The 18,054-nt window shown below is 39.2% G+C and overlaps 1 protein-coding gene across 5 annotated transcripts in view; it reads left to right on the top strand.

Annotated features, from left to right (window-relative positions):
• Positions 1-18,054, top strand: part of LOC124164226 — a 61,143-nt gene that overhangs the window by 20,841 nt on the left and 22,248 nt on the right. For 4 of the 5 annotated variants that reach the window (XM_046541456.1, XM_046541455.1, XM_046541454.1 and 1 more), the window contains 6 exons: positions 873-1,117; positions 1,932-2,345; positions 5,818-6,059; positions 6,523-6,757; positions 7,146-7,313; positions 9,614-9,824. In XM_046541456.1, the coding sequence (XP_046397412.1) occupies positions 873-1,117; positions 1,932-2,345; positions 5,818-6,059; positions 6,523-6,757; positions 7,146-7,313; positions 9,614-9,824 (1,515 nt within the window). The remainder of the gene's footprint in view (positions 1-872; positions 1,118-1,931; positions 2,346-5,817; positions 6,060-6,522; positions 6,758-7,145; positions 7,314-9,613; positions 9,825-18,054) is intronic. The other variant, XM_046541458.1, reaches the window with a different exon arrangement.

Below are 18,054 nucleotides of genomic sequence, written 5' to 3'. Positions count from 1 at the left end.
CTCACTGCGGAGGCGCGGGAGGGAGATGACAAAAGAGCAATGAAATGTGTACTCGAGAATTTTATTAAGGAAAGAAGAATAGGAGAATACGGAACATGTAGACGTCGACGTTGGCGGAAAAAATGCCGTTTTAAAAGCATTGAATTCCAGAGATGTGGCACGTGGTCAAAAAGTCAACCTGTCGTAATTACGAATGGTGCAAGAGAGGAATCGAGCCATTATCGCTAATACGAATTTATTTTACATTTAAATCATAGGGTTTAAAATGGTTCCTTGGGTAGCTGTCGCTAATTCGAGCTTGTCGCTATATCCCGTACTCGTTATAAGGGGCTTCCACTGTACTTGTATTTAGTGAGATTCTCAAATAATTAAGCGAAAATAATGAATGGAATGTAATCAAAAAATGATGTAACACAATTGATTGTTTGAGGCGTAACTTTGTGAAAGCGATTCATTTTTCATGATGTAACACAAATTAACATTTTTCTTTTTACATAGAAGGAATTCTTATAGTTTTACCATATCCCATTCAATTGCATACTTAATTATCAAGTATTTCAAACTCAAGCATGTGAAATAACTTGCAGATCAGTTGCTATGAATTTATTATATACATACTGGTTTTGTAGAATCACTTTTAACTGCAAATAAAATAGATTGTAGTTGTAAAATCATTGTGACATTCTTTGCTTGCAAGGTGCTGCAAATCTAGCAAAAGTTTGAACTAAAGGATAATTCAAATTGCCTAAGTTCAAGGTATTCATGTCTCAATGAATAAAGTTATGGCTTTTTTAAAAGTGTATCTTAAAGTAAAATATTTAAATTTAGGAAAGAATGCTTGCCATTGCTCCTATTCCCATCTTCTTTTCCAGTGTCTTCTCCGTCGTTTTATGGCCAGAACATGTCAAAGGACCAGCAGTTTTTGAATTATGTGCAGATCCTAGGGGCGGATGGTGGTTTCATGGGTGGCTCTGGGAAGGGAATGGATGGTGTGACCATGGCGAATGGCACCAGTTGCTCCTTTCCAACATCTTTGTCTCAGTCTTTGAATGGCCAGAATGGCCTTAGCCTGGAGATGGCTGCTGTGAAACCTCCCAAGAGGTCTCCCAATGGAAAGGTATGATTTTGACTGTTACAACATCGATTATTCATTACCACGAAGTTTTTACTGAATGATTTTTTGCTGGTCTTATTACAATATCAACCATTACTCATTGAAACTCCTTATTTTGTACTAACCTCCTCTCACTGCAATAATAGTGTGTCCTTAAGGCCACAAAATCACCTTATAGGAATGAAATACCGAATATGATTATTCTTCTTTCTCTCATTTTCCCATGGAGCGTTAAAATTTATTTTATGAAGTTGTTTTCCATGTTCAAATTTTGATGTATGAAAATCAATCTATGTTTAAGCTGACAGATGACCACTCTTTGAATCCATTTAAATACTCTTCCTACAGTTTCTATGGGATGTGTTTTACTTGTATAAAATAATTTATTTTAAATATTTATGGCTCTTTGATATTTACAATGATTCCATCATCATTAGAGTTCTTTTTCTCTGAATTCCATTTCATTTCATGTTGTGAAAGTATGAAATTGTATTTATGACCTTTTTGATAATCATATTTTTTCTTGTTCTTCAACTTCTAACTATATTCCTGAGACTTGAAAGTTAGCTATGGTGGTATAATACACTTATGGTGGTTAGTTCATTTGTACCATGGATTTGATGTGCTTGTCATCTCTTCCTATTTTTGGAATGGGCTAATTCCATTAGCTTAAGCTGGAATCACTAACTTAAAAATAGTCACACTATACTATAGATGTGTAAGAAATTAGTAAACCGTATTAAGTGAATGAGCAGCTGTTTACTCCATTCTTGTCTTTGTTTGTGGACCCTTTTGGTATTTGTTTGATCCTTTGCAGCCTTTCCCATTGGGTGTGCTGCAAGTTTCACGATCTGGTGAGGGTGGTGTGATGGAGCGAGATTACTTGGGTGGGGGGAGCGAGAGGCCACACCCAACGGCCGTGCCCTCGTCATCGACTGCCACCACCCCACTCTCCCCCCTCTCACCCATATTCAACAGCACACGCAAGATGGATTCGTCCCCCTCCCACCCCACCCCCTCGCACCACCACCCTGCCCTGCCCTGCTCACTAATGCTGCACCACGCACCACCTCCACCCCTGGCCAGGGGTGGCATTTCTTCCCCTGCGACAATGCTCCCTCCCCATCTCCCCCCTCGCTCTCAGGATGCCCCTTCCCTGTCTTCTCCCACTGCGGCGCGCAGCTACGACGTGGGTCGGGTGGGAGGGGGGCCTGCTGCCTCCTCTGCCAAGGTGAGTGTTGTCTCTTCCCTGGTGACTGTCCGTCTCTTTCACATCATGGTTCACATTTTGCCATGGGCTCACTCTTCAATCTGCACTCGTTGTTTTTCTAGATTTTCATCAGTTTCTTCTGACACTGCCTTTCAATTAATGTCCTAAGCTCTATTAAATCTGTGTTGACTATTGGAAAGTATGCTTTATTGCTGAAATATGAATTTTTTGGATAATCCACTAATTTTTTGCATTGCTATTGAAACATCTTCGAAGTTCAAGTAAAACATAAAATTTGTCGTGCAAATTCTAACTTTCTCAGTGTCCTTGTGTTGAAGTGAGAAGCAATGAACTATTTCCGCATGCAACAAAATTTCATTACCAAGTTAAATAGAAGTTTTGATTGTTTCAATTTTTTCTCATTGTCCATGATTAATAAATATTGCTAAAACAATAATTGAAATAAAAAGAATTTATCCTTGCCTTTGAAAGATGTGTGATAAAGTTTTATAAAGTGAGATTATCCCGCTATATTGTCCATTACATTCCAATTAGTATCCCTGCTACTACAGTAGACTCTCGTTATTACGGAGTTCACGGGACCAAAAAACCGGAGGTTCGTAATAACGAAGTTCGTATGAATGTCTCTTTTAGGCATCGTCGTAAAAAACCGTATGTGATAAACACGATTAAATTACGCGGAAATATATATAAACAGGAAAATTCGTTTTAGTTTCGGCATGCGGCATGATGTAGTCGAGGGTTGATATCCTCCCGGGTACAGTAAGTCCGATTTACAAACTAGATGCGTTCCAAGACCTTGTTCCTAAGTTGATAAACCTACGGTCCAGCCGCCGAGAGTTGTCCGATGACAGGTAGAATAGTCTATGCTGGGGCAGAATTGCCAGGTAAGAGAGTGAAACGCCTATAAAGGGCTCCGTGAAGAAAGGAGACGGAGAGGACGATGAGCTTGAAGGACCCAGTGGAAGAATCACTTGTTTAGGGGATTCGAAGAAAGGGCATGTTTTAGTGGATCAGGCTTATTTCGCTGCTCGTTTATGCATTTGACAACGTTGTATGACTAGGCGATGGTGTGAGGTGCGTTTGGGGGACAGCGATTGGCTGCAAACCGTGCTGGCAGAGGGTCATCCGCACCTCCTGTTGTGCCGTCATCGGACAACTCTTGCTGGCCGGACTGTATGCAAGGCATCGAGGAGTACGGTAATCTTTGCAGAATACGCAGTTACGAAGAATGCAACACTTCATAATAATTGTGTTACACGATTGTGAAGAACTGATCTAGCTGGGCGTACAACGCAGCCGGAGCCGAAAAAAAATCGCTCTCTGCAGCAAGGAACAACGGGCGAAACGCTGAACAGTTCCTAACTTCACACTGGATTCAATGATACTTGGTTCTGATTACATCCAGAGTACGATTTCCTCTTCGCCGCACCGCGTAGCAACGGCCATACCAAAAGGCGCCAAATTCGAAATTTGAAATTTTTGAATGCTGGTTTCTCTGAAAGTTCGTAATTCGAATGTGCATAGGAAGAGGACTATCTGTTCATCAAATTTACGAGCTGTAATGAGTCAGTCACCATGATTCCCCAGGAATGAAGCTTATTATATGACGTTGCGTGTATGGTGAAGAAAGAACCATAATTGACACTCTTGGTCACAGTACATGAGGAGAACTTAAACGTGGCGCGATTATAAAAACTGAACGTAGAGAATATCCACCTAAGTGCCATTGCTTATGCGTGGAACTTCGTAATAAAGTTCATTTTGTAACTGCCGGGACTGGGACTGAGGTTTGTAATTTCGTAAAAACGAAAATTTCGTAATAACTTTTCTTTTACTATAGCTTGGATAGGCCTTTTCGTCGGGACCAACGATTTTCTTCGTAAAAACGAGAACTTCGTAATAACGTTCGTATTAACGAGAGTCCACTGTTTATGCTTGGGTCAGTACTTGAATACAATTGAACCGCAGATGCACAACCTTCGGTTATAGGTGACCTCAATGGGGAATTCCACTGAAAATGGATGATTATGCAATAAAAAAATATCCTTAATTCTGAAAATTATAGTAAAAGCCATTCTTCTATAACCTGCGTATTATTCGTAAAATTCCACTTTGAAAATTGTATAGTAATCTTGCGTTCCAAACGACCCATAGCCATGTTGGCTGAGCATGATGTCAGAGTCCAGTAAACAATACGTTTAAGTGGTGCAGTAGACTATTTGTCCCAGTTTTAGAAAAACCCATGTATCTCTCAGTTCAAATAATTTTTTTCGTAGCATTATATTTTAATCTCATCATCAGTCATGAGAAATATTTATCCTGAATTATTGACAGGTTTAAAGATAGTATGCATACTGGAAGATGCAGTACAGTCTTGACAAATAGCACTTACTGTGCAACCTCGATAAAACGAGACCCCATGGTGCTCAAATAAACACTCGCCATATCGAATTGTCGCATTACCGGAGGTGGAGCAAATAATAGCCAATATACCTTTTGCGAACAGTTATGCAGGAAAAGGAGTGGTGCGGCAATGAAATTTCTATCCGATAAATGTAAGCATAAATCCAGACGAAAGGCTATTTTTTTTTTGAATCACTAAATTTCCATACACAACAACTAACTATTCAAACAATTTATAAGTGCCATACTGGAAAAAAATCATGCAAAGCATTGCTTTATAATTTAATCGTGTACATTATACACTGTTTTCTTGAACGATTCCTAAAAGAAACGTTCATACAAACTTTGTTATTACAAACCTCCGGTTTTTTGGTCCTGTGAACTTCGTTTTAACGAGAGTCTACTGAAGAAAGTTTTTATATAATATTTTCCATGACTCACATTCAAGTATCCATAAAGTGTGCAATGATGCGAGTTGAGATGAAATAAAGGGACTCTGAAACATTCTGGCAGCCTTAAAGAAACTTATTTTTGTGGTGGGATAGCATCGTGTCACCACCAACTTCATGATTGAAAAATAATTTACTCAATATTTGAGGTCACACCTGGTCATGTGTAAGAGAAATGGTGTCCTGAAAGGAATTGGAGTGGTGAAAGAGTTAAATTAATAGTAGCTAATGATGTTTATCCATTTTTGAATCAAGGGTTAGAGGATGAAATGAGAGATAGAGAGCATTTGTTACCCTGGATGAGGTGTTAATATGCTGAGAATTAGTATGGTTGGTAATACATATGTATTTGGAGATGGTTGAATGGTGAAATTTGATTGTGCAAGTGTTTTTGAATGGTGGATGTGTGTGTGTGTGTATTGTAGGGCTTGACAAGCCCGGATCGTGGCGGCATCGCATCGCGCTTCAGCGTGCCTCCCCCCACAATGAGGGGGGCTAATAAGGGCCCACCCCCTCCCCACCACCTCTCTGCCCCCCTCCCCCCACCCATGTTCCACCACTCTGCTACGGACTCTGATCCTCCCCCACCTCCTCACCCCATCCCACCCTCCTACCAGGGCCTCTTTGGGAATGGACAATTCTTCGTGCCGCCCCCGCTGCCTCCTCACCTGCAGCAGCCTCCGCACTGTGGCCTCTCCGATGCCACCACGGGTGGCCCTGCCAACGGGGCCAACTTCACCGGTGGTCAATCTCAGCCAGACCATATCTTTGCTTCTGGTGGAGATATGATGGCCTCCTATGACATCCCCCCAGCTTTCCTAGGACTGCCACCCCAGGCTTTTGGACTGCGATCTTGGAGGTAAATAAATCTATATACATATAATGGTGTAATTATGGAAACATTGTGGTGGAAATATTAGTGAGCATATTCATAAGAATTACAATTGTGGAAGTGAGGCATTTGCTCCTTGCTCATTTTGCCCTAATGAAGATGGATTCTGACTTCACTGTGAAGGACGTATGATTGATTTTTCTTTGAGTGCCACGTGCAGTCAGGTTTTACTGTATACAAATTCTATGTTTTTGAAAAATATTTCTAAAGCAATACTAAACGGTACTTTTCATTATATTCTTCGCTTTCTTGAAATGAATTGAAATGTTCTCTTTTATTTTGGAAAGTCAGTAAAGAGAAAAATGGAACTTGCAATGCCTGTTATGTGTGATATCATACAGTTTGGGTTTATTTCTTTAAAGCCATATGTGAATTCTGTCAATGGTGATGTCCTTAACACCTGCATTTCTCTCACCTTTGCGGTTTATAGATCTATGTTCTTTCGCCGATGTGGACCATCCTCAGAGCTGCATGCTTGCTTGGAGGAGTGTTACGGGCAGTTCCGAATGCTAGAGAGGGAGAGGAAAAAGACGGAGGCAGAGTTGGCACGCCATCACCCAGGCAAACGTCTCTCCTCTGCTAACAACATCCCCATCCCTCGCTTGCCCCCATCACCATCCCGTGTTGACAGGCTTATTGTGGACCAGCTGCGTGAGCATGCTAGGGTAAGTACAAATGCTGCAACTGTACCCTTGAAATGACGCTGGACCTCAAGTAGAACATTCGAATCCAGATGCATGCAATCTAGGAAACTGGTCTTTGAAAATTTTCTGGAATTGATTTTTCATATTTGACCACTGCAGCAACTGCCACATACATGAGGTCTCCTTGATAAATGTTGCTATGTTAATGTGATGTTTTTGACCATTTTTTTCACTGGCCTACGGCTCTTATATTCTGCAGAAAATCCATGTTAATTAACCCATAGATTTAGTGTTCTTTTGTATTAGTTAATGGCAAAGTACTTAAGTATCTCTCTAGATTCTTATGTGAAAATTCCTCAGCATAACAATATTTAAAAATTAAGTGCCTCTGTTGTATTTTTTTGACTAGGTTATCACTCTGGTTGCCAAGATGGAGCGCCTGAGTGAGGAGAGTCTTCATGCTCGAATTCATTTAGCCCTTGAGAGGTGGTTGGCTGCCATTAAGGCTGTGCAGTCTCGTCGGAAGGAGGAAATTGCCAACACCAACAACCGACAGCACCAAAGCCAAGTGGCACAGGTATGACCTCTGGCATTTAATCTCCACTTGATTAACATGATTAATAATGAGGGAAATGATTGGCCCCCAAGAATGATGCAAAAAGTAGGAATACGTGAAATCTTGGAATGCAAAACTAGGGTTTTCCTATAAATTATTCCATCAATGGTTGTTGTATGGTTGTTGATAATAATTGCTCTTTAAATTATTTCAAGTTAATGAATATTTTGAAAATTAAGGCTTGCAACTGAGCAATTAAAAATGAACACTAGTGGAAGCACCATACAATAAACATCTGATACAGTGTGCGAAAAATCCACAGAGGGAAAAAAAGCATTTGCCTTGACTGGGATCCAGGTCAAGGCGAATGATTTTTCCTCTGTGGATTTTTTACACAATTAGTGTATTGTGTGTGACTCCGTAAAAGTTATCACCGTGGCTAGTCCCGGTATACTTAAATATGGGGTACAGTGATGAGGTCAAATTACTGAGAGAGAGCCTTGGAAAAATTTGAATCCCTGTGATTTAAATGTAAAATAAATCCCTACTTGCAATAATGGCTTGATTCCTTGCCTACACCATTTGTAATTACGGCAGATTGACTTAGTTATCACGTGCTATATCTCTAGCAATAAATGCTACTAAAACTGCAATTATTCCACCTGCCTCTATGTTGAAGTGTTATTTATGCACACATTCTCTGTTTGCTCCATAATTAATTTCTCATTTGCTTATTTTAATGTTCTTTTGTCATGCTTATGCACCTCCTGCAGTCAGGTTCAAAATTCTTCAGCCCAACTGCTAACGTAATGGCTGGTAAATGCAAGTCCTTTGATCTAAAAACCATAATGCAAATTATTGCCAGTTGTGAAAGTGGTGAGTGTTCCAAGAGTGAAATTCTGACATGATTTGGAATTGGTGATTGTTTTCTGTTTAATGTCGTGTTGACTCATTTTTCGTGGACGACACTTTTGGGTGCATTCCAGCTTCTGTCTTCGGGTCCAAATCATCTACAGTGCTTTCAGTCTTAATGTATAAGGGTAGTCAGGTGCATGCTGATTTGCTCGGTTTGGATTCCATTGTTGTAAGAGCCGTTTGAAAGATGAAGCTAAAGGATAGCCGTCCTCCTTATTGAAGTTCTTTTCGTGATTCACTGTTTCTATGGGCTGCTTTATCAGCTGAGGGAAATATTTATTTTCTCTGGCAATGATTTTTGACTCTTGGAATAGTATGACGTGCCCAGGTTCAGACCGTGCTTGTTCCGCAACTGCAGAAAGGCGAAAAGTTATCTTTTCGGTTGCCTAATGGTATTCTTCTCTTCTACATTTGAGGGATCTAGATGTTTGCCCGATGCATGATTGACCACAGGTACACAGTACTTCATGCACTCCGTGTTAAATATTGGATGGGTGGTGATCTTTTTCACTCCGATGGGGGTCAGAGGTCTTCTTTAAGCTTTAGAATCTTGTCAAAACGCCGTGTTTGGCAAGAACTCTTGTTGATCCTCTCTTGAGTTCCTGCAATGCATGGCAAGAGAGCATGTGCCCTTGCCTTAGAAGGGCAGTAGCGACTCGATACGCTGCATCACATGAGTCATAAATGTCTTAGCCATTAAATCAAATCCTCTTGTAGAATTCAAGCATTCATGAAGTTGTTCTTCAAATATTTCATCACTTTCAATGAAATCCTAAGGGAAATTCTGAGAAGTTGAAATGCTTATGGACACCATAATCAGATAGATGTGACACAAAAACATCTCAGTCCTCTTAACACAAGTTTTAGCGCTTGAAGAATTCAAGCCCTAAAATTCTCATTTTTCATATGTTTAGAAAACTATTGCTATAAGAGTCTATATTAAAACGCTGGTTTTTTGTATCATTTCCACAAAATATAGCACAGAAAGTCTTTTTTCATTAATTTATGGAACTCCGGTGAAAGGATTCCTTTACAAATTCATTGAGAATGCCATTACTTGTGCTGCTAACATTGATAGTGGCATCCATTGCAGTTGCTCTGGTTTGTGACTAGTAAAAGGAAGGAGGATTTGTTAACAACAGAAGCATGACATAATGATTTAATTTTAAAATTTGGAATGTCTGGAAAACTTTTCAAGAGTTATCACTTTTATAAACGTTTTTGAGTGACCCGTGAGGATTTAGGAGGAGTGGTCACCTCTGTCATTGAGTCATTACCCTTCAAAGTAAATTTCTTGACTGTAGATTTGGCTTTGCTTATTTGTTCTAGCAAGTTGTGGTTATGATAGGCAAATGATATTAACGAAATAGGCTTTTTACTGATGACTTGATGGGTGTTGTTTGCAGCACCACCTGCACCAATCTTTGATGTCTGCTGCAGCAGTGGCGGCCCACCATCACCAGCATCCTCTTGGGGCAGGACACCATCCTCCACTCCTTGCTGCATCGTCAGGGGCCCAAGCTCACCTCCCAGGTGGGCTGCTGCTGGGGCAGGATGGCACACCCCTGACGAGTGTCCCTCCACCGATGGCATACCCTAAGATACAGGAGGAGAAAGGTAAGCCCTCCCTGAGGTCAGGCCACCATAAATGCCACCATAAAATTCCCTCAAACGCTCAGGGAATTTTGCTCCTCTAGAGAAACTCTGGGATTTATTTGAGTGACCTGTGAAAATCTGTTTTTAGCAAATGCATTGTCTGGTGATCCTAATCTAATGCATTGAATTCTTGGGATTCACCAAAAGCGCAGCTGAAACTAATTTTAATTGGATTTTTGTTTCTAATTTCCCCAGATATCTGAATACCTTAAGTGAAAGCTCCTCTTCTTAACCTTCTATAGAGGAATTTGCCGTTAGCATCGCTGCTTGCTTAATTTTCCTCACCTATTGATGTACAGCTCACATTTGGAAACTTGTTAGCAGAAGTGATTGGTAGCTGGATTTCAGATCTAGATCTGTGCACTTTCTATTCAGAATATTTCAGGCTGTTAAGTCGCTGTAATGTTGACAACATTTAAGTAGATATCTTTGGAAGGAAGTAGTCGAGAGTGTCTGCCATATTAATATCTGTGAAGATCATGATAATGTGATACAGCAGACTCATCAATACGAACAACGTTACTACGAAGTCCTCGTTATTACGATGCAATTCATTGGTCCTGACAAAAAAGCATATTCAATCTATGTTTAAAGAAACGTTATTATGAAATTTTTGTTATTACAAAATTACGAACCTCGGTCTCGGTCCTGGTGGTTACAAAATGAACTTTATTACGAAGTTCCACGAAAAAGCCATGGCATTTAGGTGTATATACACAATGCTACGTTGTCATCATTGATCTACGTTGAAGTTCTCTTCTTGTACTGTGCCCAAGAGCGTCAATTTTGGGTCTTTATTCAGGAGGAGATACTTCAATTGCACGCAACATCATATAATAAGCTTCATTCCTGAGGAATTATGGTGACCCAATCATTAAGGCTCGTAAATTGGATGCACAGTAAATCCTCTTCTTAAGCGCATTGGATTAATGAACTTTCAGAGATATGAACATTCGAAAAATTCAAGCGCGCCCAAAATTTCAAATTTGGCGTCCTTAGGAGTTTGCCGATGCGACACGACGTGGTGTAGGGGAACTCACACTTTGGGCATACTCTGGACAAAGTATCATTTAATCCGGTGTGAAGTCAGGAACTGTTCAGTGCTTCACCCATTCTTTCTTCCCAAGGAAAGCGATTTTTTTTCAGCTCCAGCTACGTTGCAAGCTAGATCAGTTTGTCACAATGAGGAACTTGCATGAATTTTTTTTATTTCACAGGCGGACAGAAAATTATTTTCTGAATGCAAAAAAGAAAACCGTATGTATATCTGAGTTTTCCTTCGCGAGATATTCAATGATAAATATGACGAATTTTAAAGCGCGGGAAAAACTCCCTCACCCCCCAAGCCACTGCCGACAAAGCCTCGATGACGTCAAAGGTGCCTAAACATCACACGGAGCAATTGTTGTGATTGTTTGTAATAGTTGCCAGCAGTTGTGAGAGCTTCGTTTGTTAGACGTGTTGATTATTTTCTATTTAAAGATAAATATCCGACGATAGAGGCTCGGAAGCCTTCATATTTTGTATTATTTTTAATATTAATATCTGAGTAAGGGCATAAAATATAAAACTGGAGCAGTTAAACCAAAAATGTTATAATACCTAAATAACATCGTTGTTGGAGTCTGCGCCGTGGCCGTTGGAAGGGGGATACATTAATTGTAGGTTGATGTTATCGACGGCACGTCATTCATTTAATTAAATCAACTTTTAATTAAATTTAAAAAACTTAAGTATGTAATTGGAACGATTTTGATGTTTACTAATGTCCGCTTAGCTTTTATATACAATAACCTCATCCGTTTATTCGTAAGTACCGGAGAATTCGTCGTTTAGGACTGCCTGTGCTTGTATTACGAGGTCAATTCCAGTCAATGCAACTTTTGCTCACTTTGAGACATCTAGAACATCTAGATCGGAGAAAATTTTTGTGCCAAAATAGTGTTATTTTCAACGTGACGTCTCCCGTTAAGCTACCGCTAATAATCATAGTGCCAGTGGTTTTAACGCTAAAGTTTTGGCGAGGTTGAAACATATCGGCCAAGACTTATCAGTGTTCCATTGGGATTGAATTGTAAAAAGTGCTATTACGCTATCGATAAACGTCTAACAGTTAACCTAGTTTAAAAGTTGTCAGTGGCGTGTTCACCTCCATTGTTCACCGTAGACATGACATTTCACGATCAAGCTATCAAGATCAAAACTGTGTGTGAATAATAATAATAATAATAATAATAATTTATTAATTTGCCAGACGACAAGTATTGTACACACATTGTATATGGCACGTCATGTATACAAAATCAAGTTATTTACAAAATGGCAGTTTAAATACAAAGGCAGTTACAAAGATAAATATTCATCAACTGAGTAGAAACAATTGGATAATAAAAAGTTTTTACACTTAGTTTTGAATGTCGACAAACTCATAGGAGCTTTTAGGTTCTTCGGAAGCTTGTTATAAAGCCTTAGAGTCATTGTTTTAAAGCCACAGATAGCTTTCTTAGTGCGTACAAATGGGATATGCAAGTCACCCTGCTGCCTAGTACCCTGGTTATGAATATCCGAGTTTAGTGCAAAGTCCTTAAAGTTTGACTTGGCATATAATAAAACAGAAAGTATGTAGACACAGGGAATGGGTAGCACGCGAAGACATTTAAACAAAGGGCGACATGGGGTTCTACATGGTTTGTTTGCAATCAAACGTATAGCTCTTTTTTGGATTTTAAAAATGGTCACTGCATGGGGTGAAGAGCCCCAGTGTAGAATGGTGTATAGTAAATGGGGGTAGAATTCCCCATAGTAAATAATTAGAAGAACATCAATGGATACAGTGGATCTAATTGATCTGATTAGGAAACACTTAGAGCTAAGATGACCAGCTAGATTAGAGACAAGTTTTTCCCAGGAAAGATGCGCATCGATATTCATTCCCAGAAACATGGTGTCGTCAAACTGTGGAATACATGTTCCATTTAGGTCAACATTAAGCAAACTAGGGGTTTTATTGAAATTAGAGAAGTAAATAAGTTGGGATTTTGTGACATTGAGATTAAGACAATTCAATTTACACCAAGTAAGAACCTGATCGGAGACAAAGTTGGCTGCTGTATGTAACCCTTTGACAGTTGAGGACGTTATAATAAAGTTGGCATCATCTGCATATAATACTGGGTGAATACCAGTTGCAGAGGATACAAAGTTGGTGAGGTCATTTATGTATAATAAAAATAGAATTGGGCCAAGAATAGATCCTTGAGGAACACCTTGGGTCAGAAATTTCGGAAGAGAATTGAACTTATGACCATTCGACACCACTGAGACAATTTGAGATCTATTGGAGAGATATGATTCTACCCAGTGATAGGGAATACCTCTTATGCTAAAAGAGGGTAACTTATTCAGCAAGATACGGTGGTTGACACTGTCGAAAGCCTTGGAGAAGTCATAAAATATGCCAAGTACTTCCGTTTTGCGGTCTAGTGCTGTTAAAATTTTGTCGACTACCTGGGCAATAGCAAGACTGGTAGATCTGTACTTACGGAAGCCATATTGAAAAGGTGATAGGAAGTTGTTTGACTCTAAATAAGAGGTCAGTCTTCTATAAAAAGTTAATTCAAAAACCTTGCCAAACTGATTTATAAGTGAAATGGGTCGATAGGAGCTGAAATCGTGGATAGAGCCCTTCTTCTTATAGAGTGGTATTACTTTAGACTCCTTTAGAGAATCAGGAAAGGCTCCTTGTTGTAATGAGGCATTAACAAGGAAAAGAAGAGGTGATTTAATATAATCATAAGACAGGCGTATTAAGTGATATGGTATTTTGTCAGTACCTGCACAAAATTTAGAGCAAGACTTTCGGATAATAGAGGTTAACTCAGTTTCAGAGCAGGGGTAAAGGAATAATGAAGCTGTTGAACAGTTGGGTTGGTGAGATGGACGTCCAGGGGTGGGAGTTGAACCATTGGGTTGCGAGAAATGATCGTTAAATGCTGCAGCTAATTTCGTTGGATCATTAATTAAATTACCAGATTCATCTTTTAACTGGAGGTGGGTGGGTTTCTGCTTCATTTTAGAACTATTTATAATTTTCCAGATGACTTTGGACTTATTATCAGCAGAAGAAATTCGTTGGTCATTAAAGTTATGTTTAGCCTCTGAGATCATTTTTCTGTATTGTTTTTTCAGCTCAATGTACTGAGATTTGAGTTCAGGGTTGTCGGAGTTTTTGCAGGTGTATGCAGTGTCTCTAAGGAGGCGAGAGAAATAACGAATTTCATCGGTTATCCAAGGATTACAAGGAGTGGGTTTAATTTTCCTTCTAGTTACAGGGAAGGAGAAATCAAAGAAAGCTAAGAATTTTTTGTAGAAGCAATCAAAGCTGGAGTTGAGATCATTAAAAGAGTATACATCAGTCCACGTCTCAGTTTGAAGTAATCTAATGAAATTAGCCGTATTTGAGGCGGACCAAGAGCGACCTATGCGATATTCAACCTGCGGAGTAGATGGCACTGAAAAATTAGCAACAAGAGGGTAGTGGTCTGAAAGGTCAGACCTGAGAATCTTGGACACAACTAAAGTGGAGTCCAAATTAGTAACTATATTGAAGTTTGTTATTCTACTATTTCAACGAATAGTAGCGAGAAAAGTCACCTGTGCCACTTGCGTGGGCTAATTTAAGGCTTTAAATCAGTGAATGAATAGTTGTATTCATCATAACAAGCTCTGTTATTATTGGAAGTTTTATGTGATGAATATAAGAATGGTAGTGACTTTCAGTTTTTGATAATTTTATTTGCCTATTTCCCACTATATTTTTATGGTATATGCATGTATATTGTTTATGCATTTACCTATGTGATTGAAATAGATTGTAACTTGTGTGTGTGTTGGCAGCGGAACCGATTCTCGATCTCACATGTGGATTGTGTGCAGACTGTTTTGCTGTGAATTCGTACCTTAGGACGGATAGGATTACCTTCTCCGCTAATACGATGTTACCAAATTCAACAACACAACTCGTTAGCTTACGATCGTTATCCTCCAGTTTTACAAGTTTCTTTTATATCTCGATTTTTCACCGACATATAGCAATAATTTGTCATAACAAATTCCATGAGGGTCGTGGCATCAATTTTTGGAGTCCTAAAAATAGGCTGATGTCCTAACACCCCCTGCCACACGCCTGATAGGCAGCTTGCGGGGTATTATGTAGATGTAGATAAATTTCAGGTGTACTATTCGAACGAGGGGCAACGTTATCATCCATTTTTCTGGTAACTAAAACATATGAAGTGAAACGCTTGTATTTCATCACTCTGATGTCGCATTATTTATATCGCGAGTAATAATCGTGGCACAATAGCAATAAGAAAACTTGCCTAAGAATAACAGAGCAAAATAAAGTGACGATGAGCGGCTAAGCACTCCCTCAAACAAATTTTACAGCATGCGCTCAGCGTATTTCCCTACTCCCTACGGTTGTTTAGGCACCTATAACGCCTGGCCTCGGCAACGCTTGGGTGTCTTCGCGCAGTGGTCGGCTCAGAGAAATTTTTCTCAATTTTAAAGTCAATTTTTTTATTTCTTTTGATGATGAATGGAGAAACTTTGGTTATTTTTGCGAACTAATATGTACATTTTACTTATTCAAAATAGTTTTTAGAGTAATCGACGACCCATGCAAGTTCTCCATTGTGAGTTAATGTGGGATTGTTATGCAGTGTTGCATTCTGCAGGATAAGCACTCTCCTCAATGCCTTGTATAGATTAATTAACTTATGAGCAAGGTCTCGGGATACATCTTCCTAGTATATTGAGGACTTGCACATAATTTTATCGCGTATATTATACTCTTGACTCTGAAGATTATAAATGCGGGAGTTTGAAGGGATAGGAAATTTTGACAAAGTACGTTTTTTTTCCTTTCGATCATTCCTAAAAGAAACATTCATACGAACTTTGTTATTACGAACCTCCGGCTTTTCAGTCCCATGAACTTCGTAATAACGAGAGTATACTGTTGTTCCTGTGCTATTTATTCCTCATGCGAGCTGTGCTATGGTCAGTAAAATCAACTCCGTGGCGTATATCTGCCCAAAAATGCATCTGCAATTTTTGTGACTGGATAGCACCCTGGAATACATACAGTGGAAGCTTGGTTTAACGAGTAGTCGTTATCCTTGGAAAATCACTCACTACGTCAGATTCACATCATATCCGAAGGTGAAGATTCAAGCCCCTCAATTCCAGTATCACCTTTTATTACTCTTTTATTTCATACCAGTGTTCTCAGAGGAATAGGATCTGCATTTGTATGTAATTGCATATTTGTATATAATTTTGCGAATGAATTATTGTCAAAAAATTATTGGAGCTTGCTTCTGAAAACCTGGCATCTATGGCTGCCTGTCGCGCAACGTGTAGTGCAGGGTTCCCACTCAACTGTGAAAACCTTAAAACCGTGAATAAGCCGTGAATTTCATGTACCGTAAAAAAACCTGGAAAAAGCCGTGAATTTCGCCATGAAACCTTAAAATTATCTCAATCTTGATAATAATACTATGATTGACTGATGAAATTCGATATGTTAATCATGTTTCATGGTCAGGCACGCGCACTCTTAGTCTACGCATTTCTCTGCACACGAATATTCGAAGTGTAATAATTGGTCCGTACTATATGACGGCATATTGACCGATATTTTCCATTTTAATGGCGGAAGTCTGTTATTTTGTCTAAGCGTTTCAATAGGGTGGTTTCCTATTATTTTTTTATTGCCTAAATCGAAAGATTATTACTCCTGGAGTACGTATTTCACGCTTTTAGATTTTTAAATTATGATATCTATTTTACGCTTGGCTCGGCTTAAATAAGGATTATTAATACCTTATCAAACGAAGGAAACTTTCCGACCATAGGCAGTTTTAATAAGTGATTATAAAGACATGTTTCCCTGAGCTCTGTGCCTCATGCATGCATTGGTAATCTCGGACGATGTGAAACTCCTATCCTTTCGTGTAGAAACTAAGTCCCTGTGACGTCACGTGGAGTGGCATCGCATGGGCAGCAATCTGGCCTTTTTCAAATGAGGATAAAATTGACCACTGCCATTCGTCTAAATCGGTATTTCTAAAACCAAATAATTTGTATATTATGAATGCACTAATGGTGGGTAACGAATCTCAATCAATGCCTTTTGTTTTCTGTGATGAAGGAAACGACCCTATTTCAGTGATAGCTTGGGATGGACTTGTATTCGAAAAAGGACGAATGAAATAATTTGCATTTCTAATGAACCATTTACGAAATTATCTGATTTTTAACTCGAAGTTTGGTTCCCACAAAAAAATTAGGGCACATGCCATATGCTTCAAAATATGAGTTTGCCATTGGAATTTTACTTAAGGAAAAATTTCTACGGCAAATAGGCTTTCAATTTATAGCAATAGCTCTCAATAGACTACGCTCACCTCGTTTGAATTTATGTGAATAATAAAGTAATAGTGAAAATAATGTGTTTCAGTCAGGTATTTATTTTGTCTTTATATATTTAAAACCAATTTCCGTGTAATGAACTCATCATGTGCACCGATGCACACCTCTGCCTCGCATCGATTAACATAATAAATAATAAATACTGATTTTACATCTATTCATGAATCATTCTCTGGTTTTTGACGCGTGTGCCTCCACTTTCAATGTCATTTTTCCATTTCTGAAGCACCGGTATTTTCCGGCTTCTATGTTTTTGATTCAAAACATCATTTCCACTAGGCATTCCCTCTATTAGATTTTCTTCACAGCCCACCCACTGTCTTGCCTACAAATCTCGATCTTTACCACAGAATGTTCTTCCACTCACCATGCCTCCCTTATGCCCTGCCTTCTAGCGTCCTTCAAAGACTTCCGTCCCAACAACCCTCGTTCCACAGCTGACCCTCGATAATCCCTGAATGAGGCGCCGAGGCCCAATAAGGAACTTGCATATATTTAAGATATAATCAAGAGCCCCAAAATTATATAAAAATATATGTTAGCATACCACAGTGAAAGTTTTATTATTATTTTATGACGTGGTTTGCGATATTTTATTCATCAAAGTTCTCGAGAATTTTCAAATACAAGTGAGAATCGGAAACGCCTGATGATTGGCTGGTAGAAAAGTGACGTCATTATTCAGTACGAGGAG

This window comes from Ischnura elegans, chromosome 8 (assembly GCF_921293095.1).
Source record: "Ischnura elegans chromosome 8, ioIscEleg1.1, whole genome shotgun sequence".
Classification (NCBI taxonomy): Eukaryota; Metazoa; Arthropoda; class Insecta; order Odonata; family Coenagrionidae; genus Ischnura; species Ischnura elegans.
The sequence above is the reverse complement of the archived record's forward strand: the minus strand, read 5'-3'. Positions and strand labels throughout refer to the sequence as shown.